This window comes from Marmota flaviventris, chromosome 1, assembly GCF_047511675.1.
Source record: "Marmota flaviventris isolate mMarFla1 chromosome 1, mMarFla1.hap1, whole genome shotgun sequence".
NCBI classification, from domain to species: Eukaryota; Metazoa; Chordata; class Mammalia; order Rodentia; family Sciuridae; genus Marmota; species Marmota flaviventris.
This window is the reverse complement of record NC_092498.1, coordinates 41,022,267-41,040,828: the sequence shown is the minus strand read 5'-3', so window position 1 is coordinate 41,040,828 and position 18,562 is coordinate 41,022,267. Positions and strand designations below refer to the sequence as shown.

Here is an 18,562-nt window from a genome sequence, read left to right as displayed (position 1 = left end):
GTGCATTCGGAAATAGATGATGACTAACAAAGACAGGGTTGCCCTAACCTGCTTTCCCTTCTTCCCCATTGACAAGCTTTTTGACTGTGCAATTTTTTAAATTCTCTTTTCTTTTTTCATTCTTTCTCCCTCCCCCCACCCAACCCCCCACCCCTTCCAGCTAACCTGCAAATTCAAAGGTCAGCAGAGGAAATCATTTAAGAAGAATTCCAAAAGAAGCTTCCAATGCTTTGAACTACCCTAAAAGAGAAAGGAAGAAAATGTTCCGGGAAGGCGAGGGTTCCGGGAAGCTGGGGAAGGGGCGGGCATCCTGGGCACGGCGGCTTCCTTGTGCGCTGCCCTAAGGGAAGAGGATGGGCCTGAGGTCCTGAATGAGCCTTTCCAAGCCCCCACTTAAAATGCGGGGAGGGAAAAGTTCAGAAGCAGCCACAAGGTGACAAAAGCCTAATTCTGTCAGTTGAACTGGACAGGGCAGTCAACAAACCCAGCTAGCTCTGGAGACGCAAACGGGCTCCCGGGGCACCACAGAGGCTGAGGCAGCCCCTGCTGCCGCCCTCGCCACCGCGTCGCCGCCGCCGCCGCCGCCGCGAACCCTGCGTTACTGGGGGAGACAGTGCCGCTGCGACAGGGGAGGACGCGGCTGGAGCTCAAGGAGGCTCCAGCGCGCAGGCGCCGCCGAGCCCTGCCTGGATGCTCAGTCAAGGCACTAAGGCAAAAAAAAAAATCAGCAATTTATAGAAAGAAGAAGCTATAGTCTGTCGGGATATCCAACACCAACAGGTAGGAGGATATACTCTTGGTTAAGTTCGGGGGGAGGGGGTTTGCACAGTGTTGATGAAATTGCAGGTTCACGGGAAAGAGCCCCCCCGAGTTTTTTTTTTTTTTTTTTTTTTTTTGACATTAAACTGCATAATGGAAATACATTCAGACAATGCATCTTCAGTAAGGCTTATTGAGAGCTTCGTTTCTGGAAAGCGTTGCAAGACAGGAATATCAGACTGCGAATCACCGAAACCCTTCCCTTGCAGCACAGAGGCAATCTCTCTCCCCATCTTCGCGTATGTAATGCATGTCTCTCTCTCCCCCTCCCCCTCCCCCATTATAAATCCAGGGGTGGCGGATTTCAGGTTTCGTAATGTTGCATGATGCGATCGGTATTTACCCGGGGATGTACCGGTGGGGAAATTAAAATCATCGAACGCAGTTTTGCCTAGGCTTCCATCAGCATATCCCCAGCAAGTGAAAAGTGGCTAAGGAAACATGCTTCGTGGGAATAACAGAGAAAACCAATTTCTCTGATGTAGCTCCCAGGCATCTAAGAGACAATGTGCTTTTTGCTTTAAAATGAAGCCGCTTGGAATTTGCACCAGATTTTTCAGTGTAAATGAGAAGAGCATAATTGCCTAGGAGATACAGATTTGTGTTATATTCATTTGAATACAGGCAGCCAAGGTTTACAGATGGAAGTGCATTATTCCTTTGGGTGTGTTTCCCTGGCCAATATTTACATTAACCATTTTTAATAATCATGTGGGCTTAAAAGAGACAAGATTTGCCAAAAGTTGGGGGATGGGATAGAAAGGGAAAGACAAAAGATTAAATCACATCAAATCTTGGGACAACTTCTATTAATTTTGAAGTCTAGTAGTAATATTATGTTTTAAAATGAATCAACAAATACTCATGCAGCATGAACAGTGGCACTTGAGTTAAAAGACACATTTTTGCAGGGTTCTTTGGATCCATATGAGCAGGGAAGCTGCCTGTAAAACACTGACAGTACTAACACACCTCAGAAAAATGTAGGTAGCCTTTCTGTCTCCCATCACCAATCTTAGAGATTTCATTGCAATACTAGTGATTAATTCTTAGACCGGCATATTTTATGACTGTGGAACATTTTATTCCTTTTAGTCTCAAGGTACTCAGTCAAATGTATGTTCTCTAGAATATGGACATTTTTAAAATCACCTGGCTTGAAAAACTAAACAAGCTAATTCCCTGAAATCTCAAGCAAAAATACTTACTGAAGCAAAAACTACTATTTGAAATTAAAACTTTATTTGCTTCCCCATAAATGAACAGCTTTATGTTAGCACTGACATCATTACTTGTTAACTTAAGAACTGATAGCTCTTTTTTTTTTTTCCAGATATTCTGATGGCAAATCAAATGGAAGAAAAGAGGAAGCATGACTGCAGATCGGATCAATTCTCGTTGTGGATTACATTTTCAGTAAAATGTATGGATCTATCTTTTCCTTGTTCTTATATCTAGATCATGAAACTTAACTGAGGCTGTATCTTTATCCTCCATCCATCTATGGCGAACTATAGCCATGCAGCTGACAACATTTTGCAAAATCTCTCGCCTCTAACAGCCTTTCTGAAACTGACTTCCTTGGGTTTCATAATAGGAGTCAGCGTGGTGGGCAACCTTCTGATCTCCATTTTGCTAGTGAAAGATAAGACCTTGCATAGAGCACCTTACTACTTTCTGCTGGATCTTTGCTGTTCAGATATCCTCAGATCTGCAATTTGTTTTCCATTTGTATTCAACTCTGTCAAAAATGGCTCCACCTGGACTTACGGGACTCTGACTTGCAAAGTGATTGCCTTTCTGGGGGTTTTGTCCTGTTTCCACACTGCTTTCATGCTCTTCTGCATCAGTGTCACCAGATACTTAGCTATCGCCCATCACCGCTTTTATACAAAGAGGCTGACCTTTTGGACGTGTCTGGCTGTGATCTGCATGGTGTGGACTCTGTCTGTGGCCATGGCATTCCCCCCAGTTTTAGATGTGGGCACTTATTCATTCATTAGGGAGGAGGATCAGTGCACCTTCCAACACCGCTCCTTCAGGGCTAATGATTCCTTAGGATTTATGCTGCTCCTTGCTCTCATCCTCCTAGCCACACAGCTTGTCTACCTCAAGCTGATATTTTTTGTCCACGATCGAAGGAAAATGAAGCCAGTCCAGTTTGTAGCAGCAGTCAGCCAGAACTGGACTTTTCATGGTCCTGGAGCCAGTGGCCAGGCAGCTGCCAATTGGCTAGCAGGATTTGGAAGGGGTCCCACGCCACCCACCTTGCTGGGCATCAGGCAAAATGCAAACACCACAGGCAGAAGAAGGCTGTTGGTCTTAGACGAGTTCAAAATGGAGAAAAGGATCAGCAGAATGTTCTATATAATGACTTTCCTCTTCCTAACCTTATGGGGCCCCTACCTGGTGGCCTGTTATTGGAGAGTTTTTGCAAGAGGGCCTGTAGTACCAGGGGGATTTCTCACAGCCGCTGTCTGGATGAGTTTTGCCCAAGCAGGAATCAATCCTTTTGTCTGCATTTTCTCCAACAGGGAGCTGAGGCGCTGTTTCAGCACAACCCTTCTTTACTGCAGAAAATCCAGGTTACCAAGGGAACCTTACTGTGTTATATGAGGGAGCATCTGTAAATCTTTAGCCTTGTGAAACACTAACCTTCTCTGCTAAGCAATTGTGGCCTGTAGCCATATCTTGAGAAGAAATTCAAGAATGGGATCAGCAGTTACAAGGATTTGGGCAACATTCTGCAGTCTTTGCAATAGTTCACCTATAATCCTATTTTAAATCTCAGAGTGATCCTGCTGACTGCTGGTGAAGGTTTGTAATTAAGAAAGGACTGAACCACTGCCCTAAGTTTCTTTCTGTGGTTGAAAACTAGATAATGAAAGTAGCAGGTGCTAAGTATCAGTGCTAAATGCTGTGTATATCACTATGTATGAAAAAAAAAAACATCAAAAAAAACAATTAGCATTGGACATCTTAATAAATTAAGTTGACATGAGGTAAATTTGTTGATAAAAACTAATTTTAGAAGTCTGAAGACTTTAAAACATTTCATACTATTTTTGTTTTGCAAAGACTAAACTATTTGGGGACTTAAAGTACTGTAATACACTAAAGACGTGCCATGAGTTATTGGAATATCACACTTTAAAAATCGCCTTGTAAGTTTTGGGGAGATTCCAAAGCAGTTTATTGGTTCCGATTAGAGTTTATCTTTTTTTTTTTTTTTTGTATTAAAACATTGTTATTTCTAAATACCACTTTCCTTACCTACTAGTGAAATTGCTAGCATTGAGCTGTATTATGTGGTTTCTGTTGATTTAGTATAAAGGTTTTCCAATTCATTTACATTTTACAAATGCTAGATATTGGTCTGGGAGGCAACATTAATGGTACCAGTCAGTCACAACTGAGCGGTTCTAATAATGCAGAATAAACACATGTTGCCTTAAAGGGTTATCTAGTATCCTTCATATTATTTAGCATTGGAGCAAATAGGCAAGGGATATTGAATCAGTAACTGGTCATGGTCATTCATCTGGAAGTGCATGGAAGATCATTTAATACTCTTTTTTCCTTTTTCCTCACATGGTTTGAAAATTAAGGTGCACATCATTGGAATAATGAGATTTTCTTCTGAGGTGTGCTACCCATTCTAGTGTGTTCTAAGAAGCGGGCAGTTGATGTATGTTTATATTTTAAGTCAGCTGTCAAGGGGAGACCACAGCCTTAGTATGACATCCTGCACAATTTGTGAAGCATTTATTCTATGGAAGGCACAGTCCTGTTTATACTTTCTGCACATTCAGTGTATTGGTCGTTTAAATTATTTCAGTTTTAACTTGTGAAAGCTTATAATATGATTTCTGGTATTTTAGAAATACATTAGATTCTGTGAGTCTCATTCTTTAAGAAACAGATGTGTGAACTTCAATATAAAGTTGCATTTGCCAAAATTTATCTGTGTAGCCTGTTAATTTTCTTGGAATAAATTTTACATTTTTGGCATATAACAATCAGTTTAAAAAAAAACAATCTGGGAGTCAAGCACAAAGTAGAAAGGCTAATTTATTATGATTTGGTTTTTTAGACTTGTGCACCTGCTTAATTGATTGGTTCAGAATTTTAGTACAATCATCACACTTTAATTTGATACATAGTAGAAATCTTGGGTTCTTAATATATCATTTGTAAGGAGAATGGTTTACAACAGCATTTACAAAACCAGAGAAAGTTATTATATTTGTTTCTTTTTCATTGTTTTATTTTATTCATTTTTTATTTGAAAATGTGAGATTAGGTATTTAGTGAAATAGAATTTTTATTGCTATTATGCCTCTTTAAACACAATACCAACAAAAATAAGAAAAAAGTAACTGAATTGTTTCAATGATGTATGTGACTATTGAGTTTTGCTTTTATAAGGACAGCTCAAGCCATGATTTAGTGAGCACTCTTGGCCTTATTTTTACTTTATGCCAAAGTTTATTGAATTTGAGACAAATTTTAATGCACAACAGAGAGCGTTTTATCTAGCAATAAAATCTCCTTCTTGGTACTAAAAACATTATTTAAAACACAATAAAGAAAAATGTTATCCAAAGATGGTCTGATAACATGTTTCCATCTTAAAAACATTTACAGGAGAGACATAATTACAATGATTACCCTTATGGAGAATTCCATGTAGAGGTTCAAATATCATCAGCAATTGGTAGAAAAGTCAATCATCTTGAAACAAGAGAGAACAAGTTTACCAAGACTCACCTGCACTACATAGATAAGAAAACTGAGGTGGGAATTAAGAGTAGGAAGCCTGAGGAATCAAGAGCAAACACAAACTTAGCTACTTAAAAAAAGAAATTCAAACAGTTTGGGCAAGTGACCAGTCCTAGTGAGCAGTGAATACAGCCGAACTGCAGTGATTCATTTCGGCCTACTTCTTTCTAACTTGACTTTTGCAAGCCAAGGAGGAATCAGTGGATAAGACCCATTCCTAGTTATGAATGCCATTTGTAACTCAATAAGTAATGGTTGTAATCATACAAAACAAAAGTTGTCCTCAGTGTCTTTATGACCAAATTGCATTGCCTATTTTGGCACCCATTATAATATTTAATATTTAAAAACACTTGGTAACTAATTTAACTTGAAAATTTTACTGATCTTCAACCCATAAAAATGCATTCCCACCAGGGAATCCAACTTCCCAGTGAGAAAGACTCATTATCAATAATAATGTGTCCCTCTTGGAGTAATTACACGTTGGAACTGAACAGTCTTTAATTTGTTCTCCATCATAGTGGTGATGTGCTTGCATGAATGTGTCTATACTTTCTTATCTGGTTCCCTTTGTGCACAATGGATTTATTTGTGAGATTCCTAGCTGGAATTAGGCATTCAGTCTTGACTCTGGAGTCTCATGCAGATATTAACTAACACAGAAGGAGGTGAGTAACTTGCCCAGTTTCCCACACAGGCCCTATTTAAATAATACAAAATTAATCATAGGGATTATATTAAAAATTATTTGTAGCTAGGACAGTCTATTAACTGCATTATCTTCTTCAGATATTAGCTGACTGAATTTCAACACTGGCATTTTCCATAGACTTTAACTCATTTGTTATTGTTAACACATGGATATGGCCACTTATCCATTTGTCTCTACTTCTATGAATGTCATATCTATTGTTTACTCATTTATTCATTTGTTCAGAAAATATGTGCTGGGCCTGGCCTTGGTGTTATGGACACAGTGGAAAACATGGCAGAACAGTTTCTCATTGAGATTTCTTAATCTAATGGGAAAGACACAACAAATATATAAAAGCAATGAATTATGACTATTAAAATAGTAAACATTGTTAAAATGGAACAGGTATTAATGACCATAAATTGACTGCTTTCCATTTTTCCTCCAGTGTCTTTTCTTCTATTTTGTCCAGCATTTCTTGGGATCTCCCACATCATACTCCCTCAACTCAGACTTACAACTATATTTTGGAACCAGTTTCCATGTTGTTGATTCTATGTACAGATTCTTAATTATTCATGTCCACAAGAGAGAGAGTTCAATTCCTTTCAGAGATTTGGAGGTGAGTCTTTTGTTATGCTCAGATTTCCCTAATGTTAGCATGAGAATCCTGCCTAGAGTGCAATCAAACTGAGGACTTGTGTATGTGCTTCGTAGGATTCTTAGGGGACCTCCCCTAATGCCCAAGCAAAGATGGAATTATATGTGAAGTGGGGTGCATTATTTTATTAATAAATTTGTCAACACCCCATCTTTATTGGGAATATGAAAAAAAACTGGAATATACTATCAGTTGAAAAGTTGATTTGGCCTCCAACATTTACTTCTGTTGCAAACACAATGAAACATATTCATAATTACATAGATATACACCTTTCTACTAAGCCATGTAATGAGTTGTGTTCCATCTGGGGTTACCATAGTATAGTTGTGAACAGAACCAAGTTGACTCTTCTGTGTATTCGCCTCAGATAAATTTAAATGGTTTCATTCTCATTTTATTCCATGTGTATCATAGGTTATATGTTTTAACATAAAAATACCTCCACTTATCTTAATTCATATTAAGAAGAAAAGAAAGAAGCCAACATGATAGATGGTCATGTTTCAAAGATTGGCTAAAGACATTATTAATCAAGATAGATGGTTGCCAGACTTGTGGATTATTTATGATTCCCAAATCTTGTGAATTCATTCATTTTTCTATGCAAAATACATTATTTTTGTTTGTTAATGTTCTCTTTTAAATATATTGACTGGAAATTTCAGCATCTACTAAGAGAATTGTTTTTTTGTTGAAGTTTTTTGTTGTTATTTTCAACTGCAGGCATGCAAATGTTCTGTGACTTTCCTGTTCAGAAAGGAAAATAAAGTTTCTGAAGGAAACTTTACTTACAACATATTAAAATGATAGTATTGCTCCCTGTTGAGGCACAACTTCATAAATAGTTTGTATAGTTGTTAAAATGAAGACATTATTGATACATTGCTGGATGATGATGATCATGATCATGATGATGATTTTGCCACCAGCAAAATAGTAAATAAGTTAAAGGCATAATGAAAATTGGAGAAAGATAGGGAAGATTTGGGGGAGAGGGTCGATAATTTTTGCTCTATGCTTCTATTCTTAAAAAAATAATAAAGCCAAAAGCCTTTAACTCTACAAAAACATTATATAAGTAAGACCTGGTTTTTAAAATGGGGACGGAGCTTTTACATCACCTCCTTTTGCCAAAAGGATGATGTCCATTAGCTGCTCAAACCCTTTGGGTTAAAAAGCTTTTAAAGCCAGTTTTACTCTCACCATAGCAGGCAGTTAATACAAGGACTAGAGCCTGAAAGGCCCCCAGAGGAAAGCCAGGAGAATGTGTTTCCCTCTGAGTGGTTGTGGGAAAAGGCCTCCAAGAAGCCACAGGTAGTGTGGAATTTGGAATTGTTTGCACCCAGCTAGCCCCAGATCCTTCTGGAGCCACAGGACAACATCACCTTCAAGAAGGCAGGTTTCCAGGTTTGGGCTTGGAAGCAGAAAGCAATTTATTTTCCTTCTCTCTGGGTTTAGAAAATAATAGATTCTTGACATACATATTAAAACTGATACTGTAATGCATGTCCCAGTTTTTGAGGTTTTGAATAGACAATGAAATATTGTAACATTTTACTTATATGGGTATCAAAGATCACAGGAGGAGGAAACAGGTCATTTATTATACTATGGGGAAAATTATTACAGTGCTGAAAAATTTTAAAGTTGAATTGATAATTGATTTGAACTAGCTAAAGTTAATTAGTAGCGTCTTTTCATAGTTTAAGTGAGGAAAAATCTCACTAGATGAAAGACGAATTTGTTCTTTTCTCCTCCATCAAAAAGGAAATTGTTGAATTGAAAGTTTATTTTCCTCAGTGAGAAGAGAAATTTTTTTTTATTTGGTGTAGTTTAATTCAACAATTATGTATTGTGTGTCTATTGCATATAGGTTCTTGGGAAAATTACTTAACGTTCTATGCCTCATCAATCAAAAGGAGATTACCATAGTATTTGTGTTCTAGGGCTAATAAGAAGATTCAGTGAGTGCATCCTCATGAAGCCCTTAGCAGAGAATCTGGCATATTAAATACACTTTACTTTTTACTGTAATAAACTGCACCACCATCTAGCAGTAGAGACATAAACACATTATGAGACAATGTGATAAGTGCCGTAAGGGAGATGTGTGAGATAAGTGTTGAAGGAACACAGACAAGCAATTAACTCTGTGAAGGTGGGAAAAGGAAGGTGAGATAGAAAAGGTGCCGACTGAACTAAGCCTTGGAAGATAATTTTAATTTCATCTGCTTGACAAAATTAGGAAAGCCATTTAAGATAGAGGGAATATCAAAATGAGCAAAAGGCTGCTGGTGTGTTCAACATTGGGATCCACTAATCAGAGAAGTTCTTGTGATGTGACTGGAGCTTAGGGTCCAGAGTGGGAGAACTAACATGGCATGGTAATTAGCACAAGACTTGAAGCTTTGAGTCATCATTCTGTATAGTAACTCTATGGTCTTGAACATTTAGGCAAACTTTTTGAGTTTCAATTTGCTTATCTGTAAATTGGGCAATAAGTAGTAGCAACTTCTACTTTTAAAGACTTGCTTCAAAGATTAAATAAGATAATAAACAGTAACTACTAAGCACTTTGTACTAAGCATTATTCTAAACACTTTCCATATATTTACATATTTGATTATCACAAGTAGATGCTATTATTATCTACACAAATTTAGAAGCTGAAACACAGAGGAGTTACTTGCACAAGGTAGTAATAGGTCCAATGCAGATGCAAGCACTTAATACAGCACCAAGCACAGAGTAGAAATTCATAAACGTTGGCTATTGTTGCTACTGCTGGTGCTGTTAATTAAAAACAAACAAATTAAAAAAAAAAAAAAAAACCGAAAAAAGAGACTAAAGGGAATAGAAGGGACTGAATAGCAACAGAGCTCCAAGCCTTCGGAATCGAGCTTAACCTTGCTGTCTGCCCTCCTTTCCCACTGAGAATCTGAAGAAAGCAAAGAATAGTTGTAGGTTACTAAAACCCATCTCTACTTTCATGTAGAATTCTGTTACTGCAGAAAGAGGAGAATCCATCTGATTTTTTTTCAAATGACTTTTTAGAAGAACTTTGCTCAGATTTTAAAAGTGGGTTACACAGCTCACACCAGGTGAACAGTTTTACCTAGATCTGGCTGTTCTTCAGTACTATATCAGTTTTGTCACATTCTGTAAAGGAATGATTGGAAATAGCTGACTATCACAGAACGGTAAAGTCTTTTCACAGAATCTGCCTTTAAAGGTCCACCTTCCAGGGACACCATTCCCAGTCTGTATGACAAGTAATTGCATCTCTTTCCTCACCCCAGATCTCTCCACAGCCTTTGGTGATGCTAGTGTTTAGATCTATACATAGTAAAGGGATGATTCATGGAGAATATGACAATTACACCATCGGTATGTTTACTTGGTATACATGCTTCCCCCAGCAGTTCTCACACTTCTTTATTGACAAATGAGCAGTTGTTTACACACCTGGCCATCCTTTGCTGCAGTTTTTAAGCTGTTGGTTTGCCCAAATGAGCCCTCTGCTTTCATGTCAGCTGAGCTTCATTCTTCTTATTCAACCTCTTACTTTACCAGTCTGCTGAAGTGATAGCTGCTATCCTCGCCCACTCCAGTGTGGTGGGGTCTGTGGTTTCAGTAAACATGTTTCTATTTCATTATCTTGAGCAGTGGAGGACAGGGTGTCAAGCTGGGTGTTAGGAGTTGGTCTGCTGATCATCTACAAGCCATGGTCAATTCACTTATACAATGAAATTCCTCTGGCTTGGAAAAAAATCTATGGATTGTCTATATGGGTCACTGATGTTTTCAGGACATAACTGGCACGATTATTCCTAACCAACATAGCTTCCCACAGCTGACAGTGGTCCACTGAGAGGTACTTCCAATGTACAATATTTAAACTAACAGGATTTCTACCTAGGCAGATCTTAGCTTGTTGATATCAACACTGGTGAGTATCTATATATAGCATATCAAAATACTCTTTCACTGGGCTTTTTCTTTATTCATGTGCTAACTTCATAACAGCACTTTTAATTTTAATCAGGCAGACTAGATGCTCTGTTTCCATTGCAAATGACCAAATTATGGATATTTGTGCCCTGTTATTTCTTTTAATGTTCTGTCTTCAATTATAAATAATTTATGGATATCTTTTAGAGGGAACCTAACCTGTTTCAAGTTCTTATTTTAAATATATGAGACATAAAATAGAGGAAGATATTTTAGTACCTCCACAGTTTGTTAGTTCAGAATGCTCCACCTTTGAACACATACTTAATAAGCACCTACTGTGTACAAGAAGTTGTAGAGAGTGTCTAACAAATCCTTTAATCAAATATGGTATCAGTTAGGTTTTAGTCTTCATGAACATACATTTACTTGTCTGTTTGTAGTTTTTTGCTGTGCCTTACATACATGAAGACATTGACTTTTAAATGCAACTCAATGCAAAAGTATTTTCCTATTATTTTTAGCCCATTCAAGGCCTAGATTTTAATGGCTAGCATTCATGGTGCATTTATATTTATAATGCTAATTTATAGCAGCAAGATGATTTAATTACTATAAATGCCCCTTTTTATATTTTGAGTTTTGTGGTTTGTTGAATTTTAAGAGAATGAACTAGAAAAGACATTATTCTTGTTGTAGTAACTTTTTAGCTACTAATAAAGAATTTGATAGGTATTTATGAAAAATATTCATGCATCCTAGAATTCATAATTCAAGGAAACAAATGTTCCTATTTTTACATGCTCCTGGTATGCCAGCAATGTATTGGAAATTCTGTACAATTATTGCATCAGTGCCTCTAGATATGATGCCACTCAGTTCTCCGATGCAGAAAGAACCTATGTTCTTCTCTGTGGTGCTATTATTTGTTATGCCTGGAAGGTCTTGAGCTTTTTCTGCAGTGCCTGAGTTCCAGTGCTTTGAGTTTCCATCATGAGCATGAAAAACAGTCATTTTAAGGAGAAAAAATGAGAAGGGAAAAAAGACATTTTCTAATATATTGCATCTTGCTAAGGAAAATTTACTCTGTTATAATCTTAAGATCACCTGAAATTACATGTACATGACAAAATACATTCTCATAAATATTCAAGCAAGAACTATTATATTTTCAAAGAACTAAAACTAGACTTATGTTGATAATCATGGACAAGTAGAGTGCATTCAATATAAAAAGTGACTCAACTTACTGCCACAGATATTTCTTTGTAGCAGAAGACAGGATATACATATAAATAATCACCAAAGAGATACTACATAAGATATGAGAGAATGGTAGGATTGTTCCAGTGGTAGAACCAGTGACACCAGGAAAAAAAAATCTTCATGAATAGAAGAGTCTGAAAGTCATAAATAACAACAACGAAACACACAAGGGGATATTTTTTAAAATGGTCTAGAATCTGACCTCACTGTTGGAGAATCTTCAGGATCTAAGTGTACAATTCAAAGCTCATTTTTAAGAACTTTTAGGCTATAGCTGTTTTTATTTACCCAGATTCTTCTTTTTATTCTTTCCTCTTTTTCGTTATCACCACCCTATAAACACACACATGTGCACATGCGCACATACACACACACACACACACACTCACACACACACACTCACCTCCCCCAACAACCAGACATACTTCTCCTTCCCTCCAGAACTATTTATCTCAGTCCATAGAACCATTCCAGTTTCACCTTGGTCACTGTGACCCACATAAATTTATTTTCTGCAATGTCTAGGTTATATGTAATTTCTGTGTAGTTTTACATGATGTGATGGTGCTCTTTAATTGCTTTGGATTCATTTCTAGAGGATGAAAGATTCTAAGTTTGTGGGTCTTGTCTTCTACTTACTTCTTGTCCCACAGAGCACCCTAGCTTAATAACAGGCAATAAATAGATGCTCTAAAAATAGAAATATTATTTTCATATAGGGATGGAAGAGCAAAAATATTAATTTTAGAAATTTTGTCTGCTTTTCAACTCTTCTGCTAACTTTATCTTTGCCTTTGTCCCAGTTGAAATGTTAATTCAAATGTTATTTCCAAAATAGGGAAGGAGGCTCCATAAGGGAGAGAAGAAAGGAAAAGAGTCTATAATCAAAATGTGAATAATCCTGCCCTCTCCTATGTAAATAAATATTCTACTAGTATATTGATGGAAAATGGACTCAAAAGTTTCCTTTAATGGTGATAAATTTTGGACTATTTATGCTTTTTCCTTTAGCTCCCTTGTTTTTGGTTTCAGACAAATGGTCTACATGGTCAGAAAAACTATATGACATTTTACTTCTAATAGCCTCAATTACCACATAAATATGTTAAATAATATTGAAACAAATATATATTCAATTTTTAAAGACATATGTTTTCTTTAGAATATTCTTCACCTTGTACAATATTTACAAATTGGCACATTCTATTCATCATAGATATCTCTTAATCTATGCTTCAACAAGGACCTATGTTAGATTATTTTTATAGATTACTTGTCATGACATCAAAAATGTCATCATGGAGAAATCAGCTAAACTGTAGTAGAATTTTAAAACATATACCCTAGTACATATTAAATGTTAGAGAATAAGAAGAGATAAGAGTTAAGCTTATCAAGTATGAACAAATATTGCCTTAAATCAGTATATTTTCCACAATAATTAAAATAAATTAGTAAAATACAATCTAGAGTAATTCAATTTTTAACAGATGGTTCAAATGCAGTTATTGAAAAATCCCTCTGAAATATCATTTAGAATATGACCCTATAATTGGAATATAAAAATGAAATTTTATATTCCATTTTTATATGCCAAGAATATAACCTAATATAAACTGAATTTTAATGTATATTAAAGTATACTTTAGAATAATTTTGTTTAATTTTAAATAGATTATAAATGCTGTTGAGTTTGGTGTATAAGGGTACTTATTATTTTATCAAATTATTATTATCATGATTATAATTATTTTAAATGAAAATAGGGACAACTTGAGTGTCCATTTGGCACAAGAGAAAGAAAGACATATATAATCTTAATTTGTCATATAAATGAGCTCTCTGAGTTTTTATGGGTGATAAATAAAACTGAATTATTGGATTTTTTTTTTACTTTTAAATTATTTTTTATAAATACAAACCTTGGGCTTATGTGGACATAAGCCCACTTTTACATCTAATGTCTTTTGTTCACACTAAAACCTTTGGTTCAAATGTTCTCCTGAGATTTAAATAATTATGAAAGAGTCTGGAACAAATAATTAATACCTCTTATTTTGTTAATCAATAAAAACTAAAAGTATTATCTTTATTCATCTAACTGAACTTAGTGGTAGTTCTTTTCTGAAGGAAGAATCATAAAGAAAATTATTTGATTATTGTTAGTAATTATTTATTTATTCATTCATTCAGCAAACATTTATGCAACACCTACATACATACATTACATGGTAATGTTCCATTGTATTCAGCACAAATTATACCTCAGTGAATAAAATACATACACAAAACCTGATTCTTATACAACTGTTTTATAAATATGAGGGAGATTTTTGCATATTTTATTAATCTGGAAATGTTATTATTTCAATTCCAAAAGAGAATTGTGCCATTTAGAAAGTATTGCCTAAACTAATGTTCTCATCCTCACTTTTAGATTTTAATCATTAAAGATGTGTAAGAAAATCATCCTACAGATTCATTCTTGAGACAGTTCTTTTCCAAAATCAGGAAAGCAAATGCTCCATCCTACCAAAAGTGATTGATTTCTAGGCTTCTTAATTTCAGTAAAAGATCAGTTATATCATGAAACCATATTTCACAGAGAGCAGGCACTGCTGGGGGAAGTAAGCTTAAGGTTGTTCCCAGCAGAGTACATGTTCACTTTGTGCAGTGATTCAGGGAAGTTGTTTTGCTAACTAGCTCCTCAAACTTCCTGGTTTCTGAAATACAGCAAGAGTATTCCTGTATTAGGGCTGTGTGATTTAGTATATTCTATGTTTAATAGGGAGGAAATGAATTATTATTGATTTGATTGACACTGGTTCTTAAATTGCAACACAAGTTGCCTTAAAATGAAAGCAAACATGGGTTTCTTTTTTAACTAAGAAATATCTTCCTGGAAGATATATTTTCCGTAAATATAAGCAGTGCTGGGTAAGCATAAGAGAGGGACAAACATGTTGCTGGAATGGAGTCTTTTGTGGGTCACTGAGTCTAATATTACCTACATTATTATGGCTCTGGGAGGACAAAGAGTAACTCATTGGTATCTTTGGTTCTATTTAATAGTCAAGTAAGTTTAATTTTTTTTAAAAAAATTAACAAACTAACACTGGGGGTAAGACAAAGGACAAACCGAACTCAAAGCTGAAGAAATTGACAAACACTGATTATTTCTCTATGGCTACTTCTAACTCTCCACTCCATAATTCACCTGACATTCTTTCATAGAAGAGCTAAAGGCCAATACCAGCCAAGTGATTCAAATTACGATTTTTGAGTGATCATGACAAATACAATCATTTCTCCACTGACTTTATTTGAAAAAAATTTGCACAAATGTGTATTATTTTCACTTTGAATTTTAATATTCCTTAAAAACTTTTAGTAGTCATTACTTTTTTAAAAACTGAGATCCAATGACATTGGATTCACTTTAAAAGGAGGCCGGCAAAAAATGCCAAGTTCCTGTTTCCATTTCCTCCTCCTCATTATACAGAATTGAAATTGTTAGGTTCTTCTTTGTAAGAAATATACCATAAATAATTGTTCTTCTTTGTAAGAAATATACCATAAAATTAATATTTTCAAGACTATTGTGCCATAAAGGATTTAAATAGATTCATTCATGAATGTATGCCTACAGAAGAGCAAATCAGGGCCACAAGACCAAAGCTATCCACCCTACACTGCCCCGGGAGCTCAAATGACAGGGTGTCTCAATCAACCAAAGAAAAAAGAAGAGAAAAAGAAAAAAAATAAGAAGAAAAATTAATAAGAAAAGAGAAAACATAAGACAAAGGTCATGATTCCTGATGATAAAAATAAATGGCATTGTGGAATGATTGATACAAACAGCTGTTTTAAGACTCTGGAACTATAAAAGCATTTATAATGCACAAATGCCACAAAAGGAACAAGTTAATAGGAAAATGGAGTCTGAAAGGCTCTGAAGAGAATAGACCTAATCGTGTCTAAGCTTAGGAGTCTGATGAATATTCCTACACAATAATATCAGAACAGATTGAATTCTTATTATAGCACATCACATTGTTTCAGTGAAATAAAAGGAATTACAGAGTCATTGGATAGTGTGAAATTTCAGGGGAGCAAGAAGTGTTTTCTTGGCCATCCTGGAAGCCTTCTTCAAAAGTAATTGTCTCCCAGTTTCTATAGTTGCAAATTGACATGAGTTATTTTGGTTTGTTTGTAAGTATAGAACAAAAAAAAATTCTATGGGAAAAAATTAGTTAATCTCTTTATAGGTATTGTGTGGCAAAAATATATGTATATTATTTATGCTTTCACTCTTAAATTAATTTTCTGGCATATTTTAGAAATATGCCTTTTATATATTATAAGATGATAAAGAATGCAGTTCTATCCAAGAGTCAGGAGACTTGAATTCTAGTTCTGGTGCTGCCAACATCATCTAATCTCTCTGAACCTCAATTTCATCATTCTTAAAAAAATAAACAAATAAAAAATCTCTGAGAAAAACTCTTTCTGTGCTGGCACTCAACTAGTCTCTTTAATTGTTTAAATTATGCTTTTTAAATATAAGACTACAATGAAATTTTCATTCAGTTTCATCAATTATTTCTTTTAACTAGATTGAAGAAAAATAGACCTTTATAATAATAAACTCTACTTTCATAATAGTACCCAAGTAACTTGAAGGAAATTACAGAAATTCTAAAGTGTATAAAGAATCTAGCTTACACATAGCAAGCCCTCAGTTTATGGAAAGGAAATTTAAACAAGTTCATATACATACACACAAATATCTACATATATATGTACACACACATATTGACATACAAATGTATATATGTCCTGTAAGTTATACAACCTGTAAAGTGACTGAAGAGAAATATTTTTAATATTGAGGAGGAAAATAATAATCATGTCATTTTGTTACTTTTTAAGAAAATGAGGAGAAATAACAACTGAGATGGACAGAACAATGACTTATTCAGATTCAGATCCTATGGGGACTTGGTAGAAGAAATCACTTTTTATTTTATTTTTGGTTAAAGGAACCAAATATTGTCAGAAACAGCATACAATTGAAAGATCAAGAAAACTTTTATAACTTAGAAATAATAGTAGCTTTCAGCTTAAAATCAATCATCTGTAGCAAAAAAAGCTGTGTTATTGACCCAGTTGTGGAATGTAGAAATTTTGCAGGAAAACAGTTCATTTCTGATATGGACCACTGCAAAGAATAGATGACCACATATGGTGTATGACTTGAACGACCACCAGATTCTTTCTCCCCAAACATGTTTTTCTTATTAGCAGGCCCGAAATTCATGATCCACAAGAGGACTCCCCTCCAGAAGGACACCATTAAATCAATTAATTGAATATGTGTGATTTCCCATCTTCTCCCAAACTTCAGAGAGACCTTGTTATTAATTACTCCCACCTACCTCCAGGAACTTGAGCCTAGTAGACTGCTTTTTATTTTACTTTTATGCTTTTGCTTTATTGTAGTCACCATATGTATGTTTATGGCTTCCTTGCCTAAAAAAGTAATTATCCATCCTACATCTTCCTCTAGTTACCATGCCTACTCACCTCTTCACAACCTAACATCATCTTCTCCTCACTCTTCCATTCATGGAAGCCCAGTTTCTCCTACAATTGCTATTCCTGAGGTCACCAAAAACCTCCTGCCTGGCAAATCTTATACCATTCCTTAGTCCATGGATTGCCTGATTGCTCTGCACCATTTGGCACAATTTATGATTCTTTCCTCATTATACTCTTTTCCCTTGACTTCCATGATATCATGAGCATCTGGTTTTCCTCCTAATTCCATGGCCTGACCCCTTCAGTCTCCCTTCCAGATATTGATTCTTCTTCCTTAAACATTGTTGATAATCCTTAAGGTTTTAACATAGGTCATTCATATCCTCTGACATTCTCTCCTTGGGAAATCTCATACCACATATGTAGCATTGGTAATCAACTGTATTAGGGCCACTACTAACTATTTTAGCACTTTTGTAAAAACTAAAAAATATACCTCTTCTTTGTTTAATATCTACAAGATATTAAGATAAATAGATAAATCTATAATATCTATGATGTTAACGATGCCAACCTTGGATGCGGCACTTTTGTGTAGTGCCCAATGAATACAAAGAGTGCCCATAGGATATGACCACAGTAATCACAGCAGGACAGGGAAGAGTAACAATTGCTAAGGACTTGAACTTAAACCTACCCAGGGAGAGGCAAGAGACTTTGGAGACAGGGCTAGCTGTCAGTTCTGAGAGAAAGTCCAACACACAGAGGTCATAGAAAGGACAGCAATAGCTATTAATAGATATTTATTGCATGCATGAATAAATCAGTGGATGGATGAATGA

At 35.6% G+C, this 18,562-nt stretch overlaps 1 protein-coding gene across 2 annotated transcripts; it reads left to right on the top strand.

Moving 5' to 3' along the window:
- The first annotated feature begins 676 nt into the window (after nt 1–676).
- Gpr85 (G protein-coupled receptor 85) lies at nt 677–4,076 on the top strand. 2 transcript variants are annotated; one of them, XM_027926503.2, is made up of 2 exons: nt 677–780; nt 2,153–4,076. In XM_027926503.2, the coding sequence occupies exon 2, from the start codon at nt 2,323–2,325 to the stop codon at nt 3,433–3,435; it is 1,113 nt and encodes a 370-aa protein (XP_027782304.1). In that variant the 5' UTR covers nt 677–780; nt 2,153–2,322; the 3' UTR covers nt 3,436–4,076. The 2 variants fall into 2 exon arrangements, with proteins under 2 accessions (XP_027782304.1, XP_027782303.1); XM_027926502.2 differs by lacking the exon at nt 677–780 and adding an exon at nt 1,025–1,058.
- Nucleotides 4,077–18,562: the final 14,486 nt, after the last annotated feature.

What these genes read in the sequence shown, in the direction of transcription:
- Gpr85 (XM_027926503.2), top strand. Translation starts at nt 2,323, where the DNA reads ATGGCGAACTATAGCCATGCAGCTGACAACATTTTGCAAAATCTCTCG.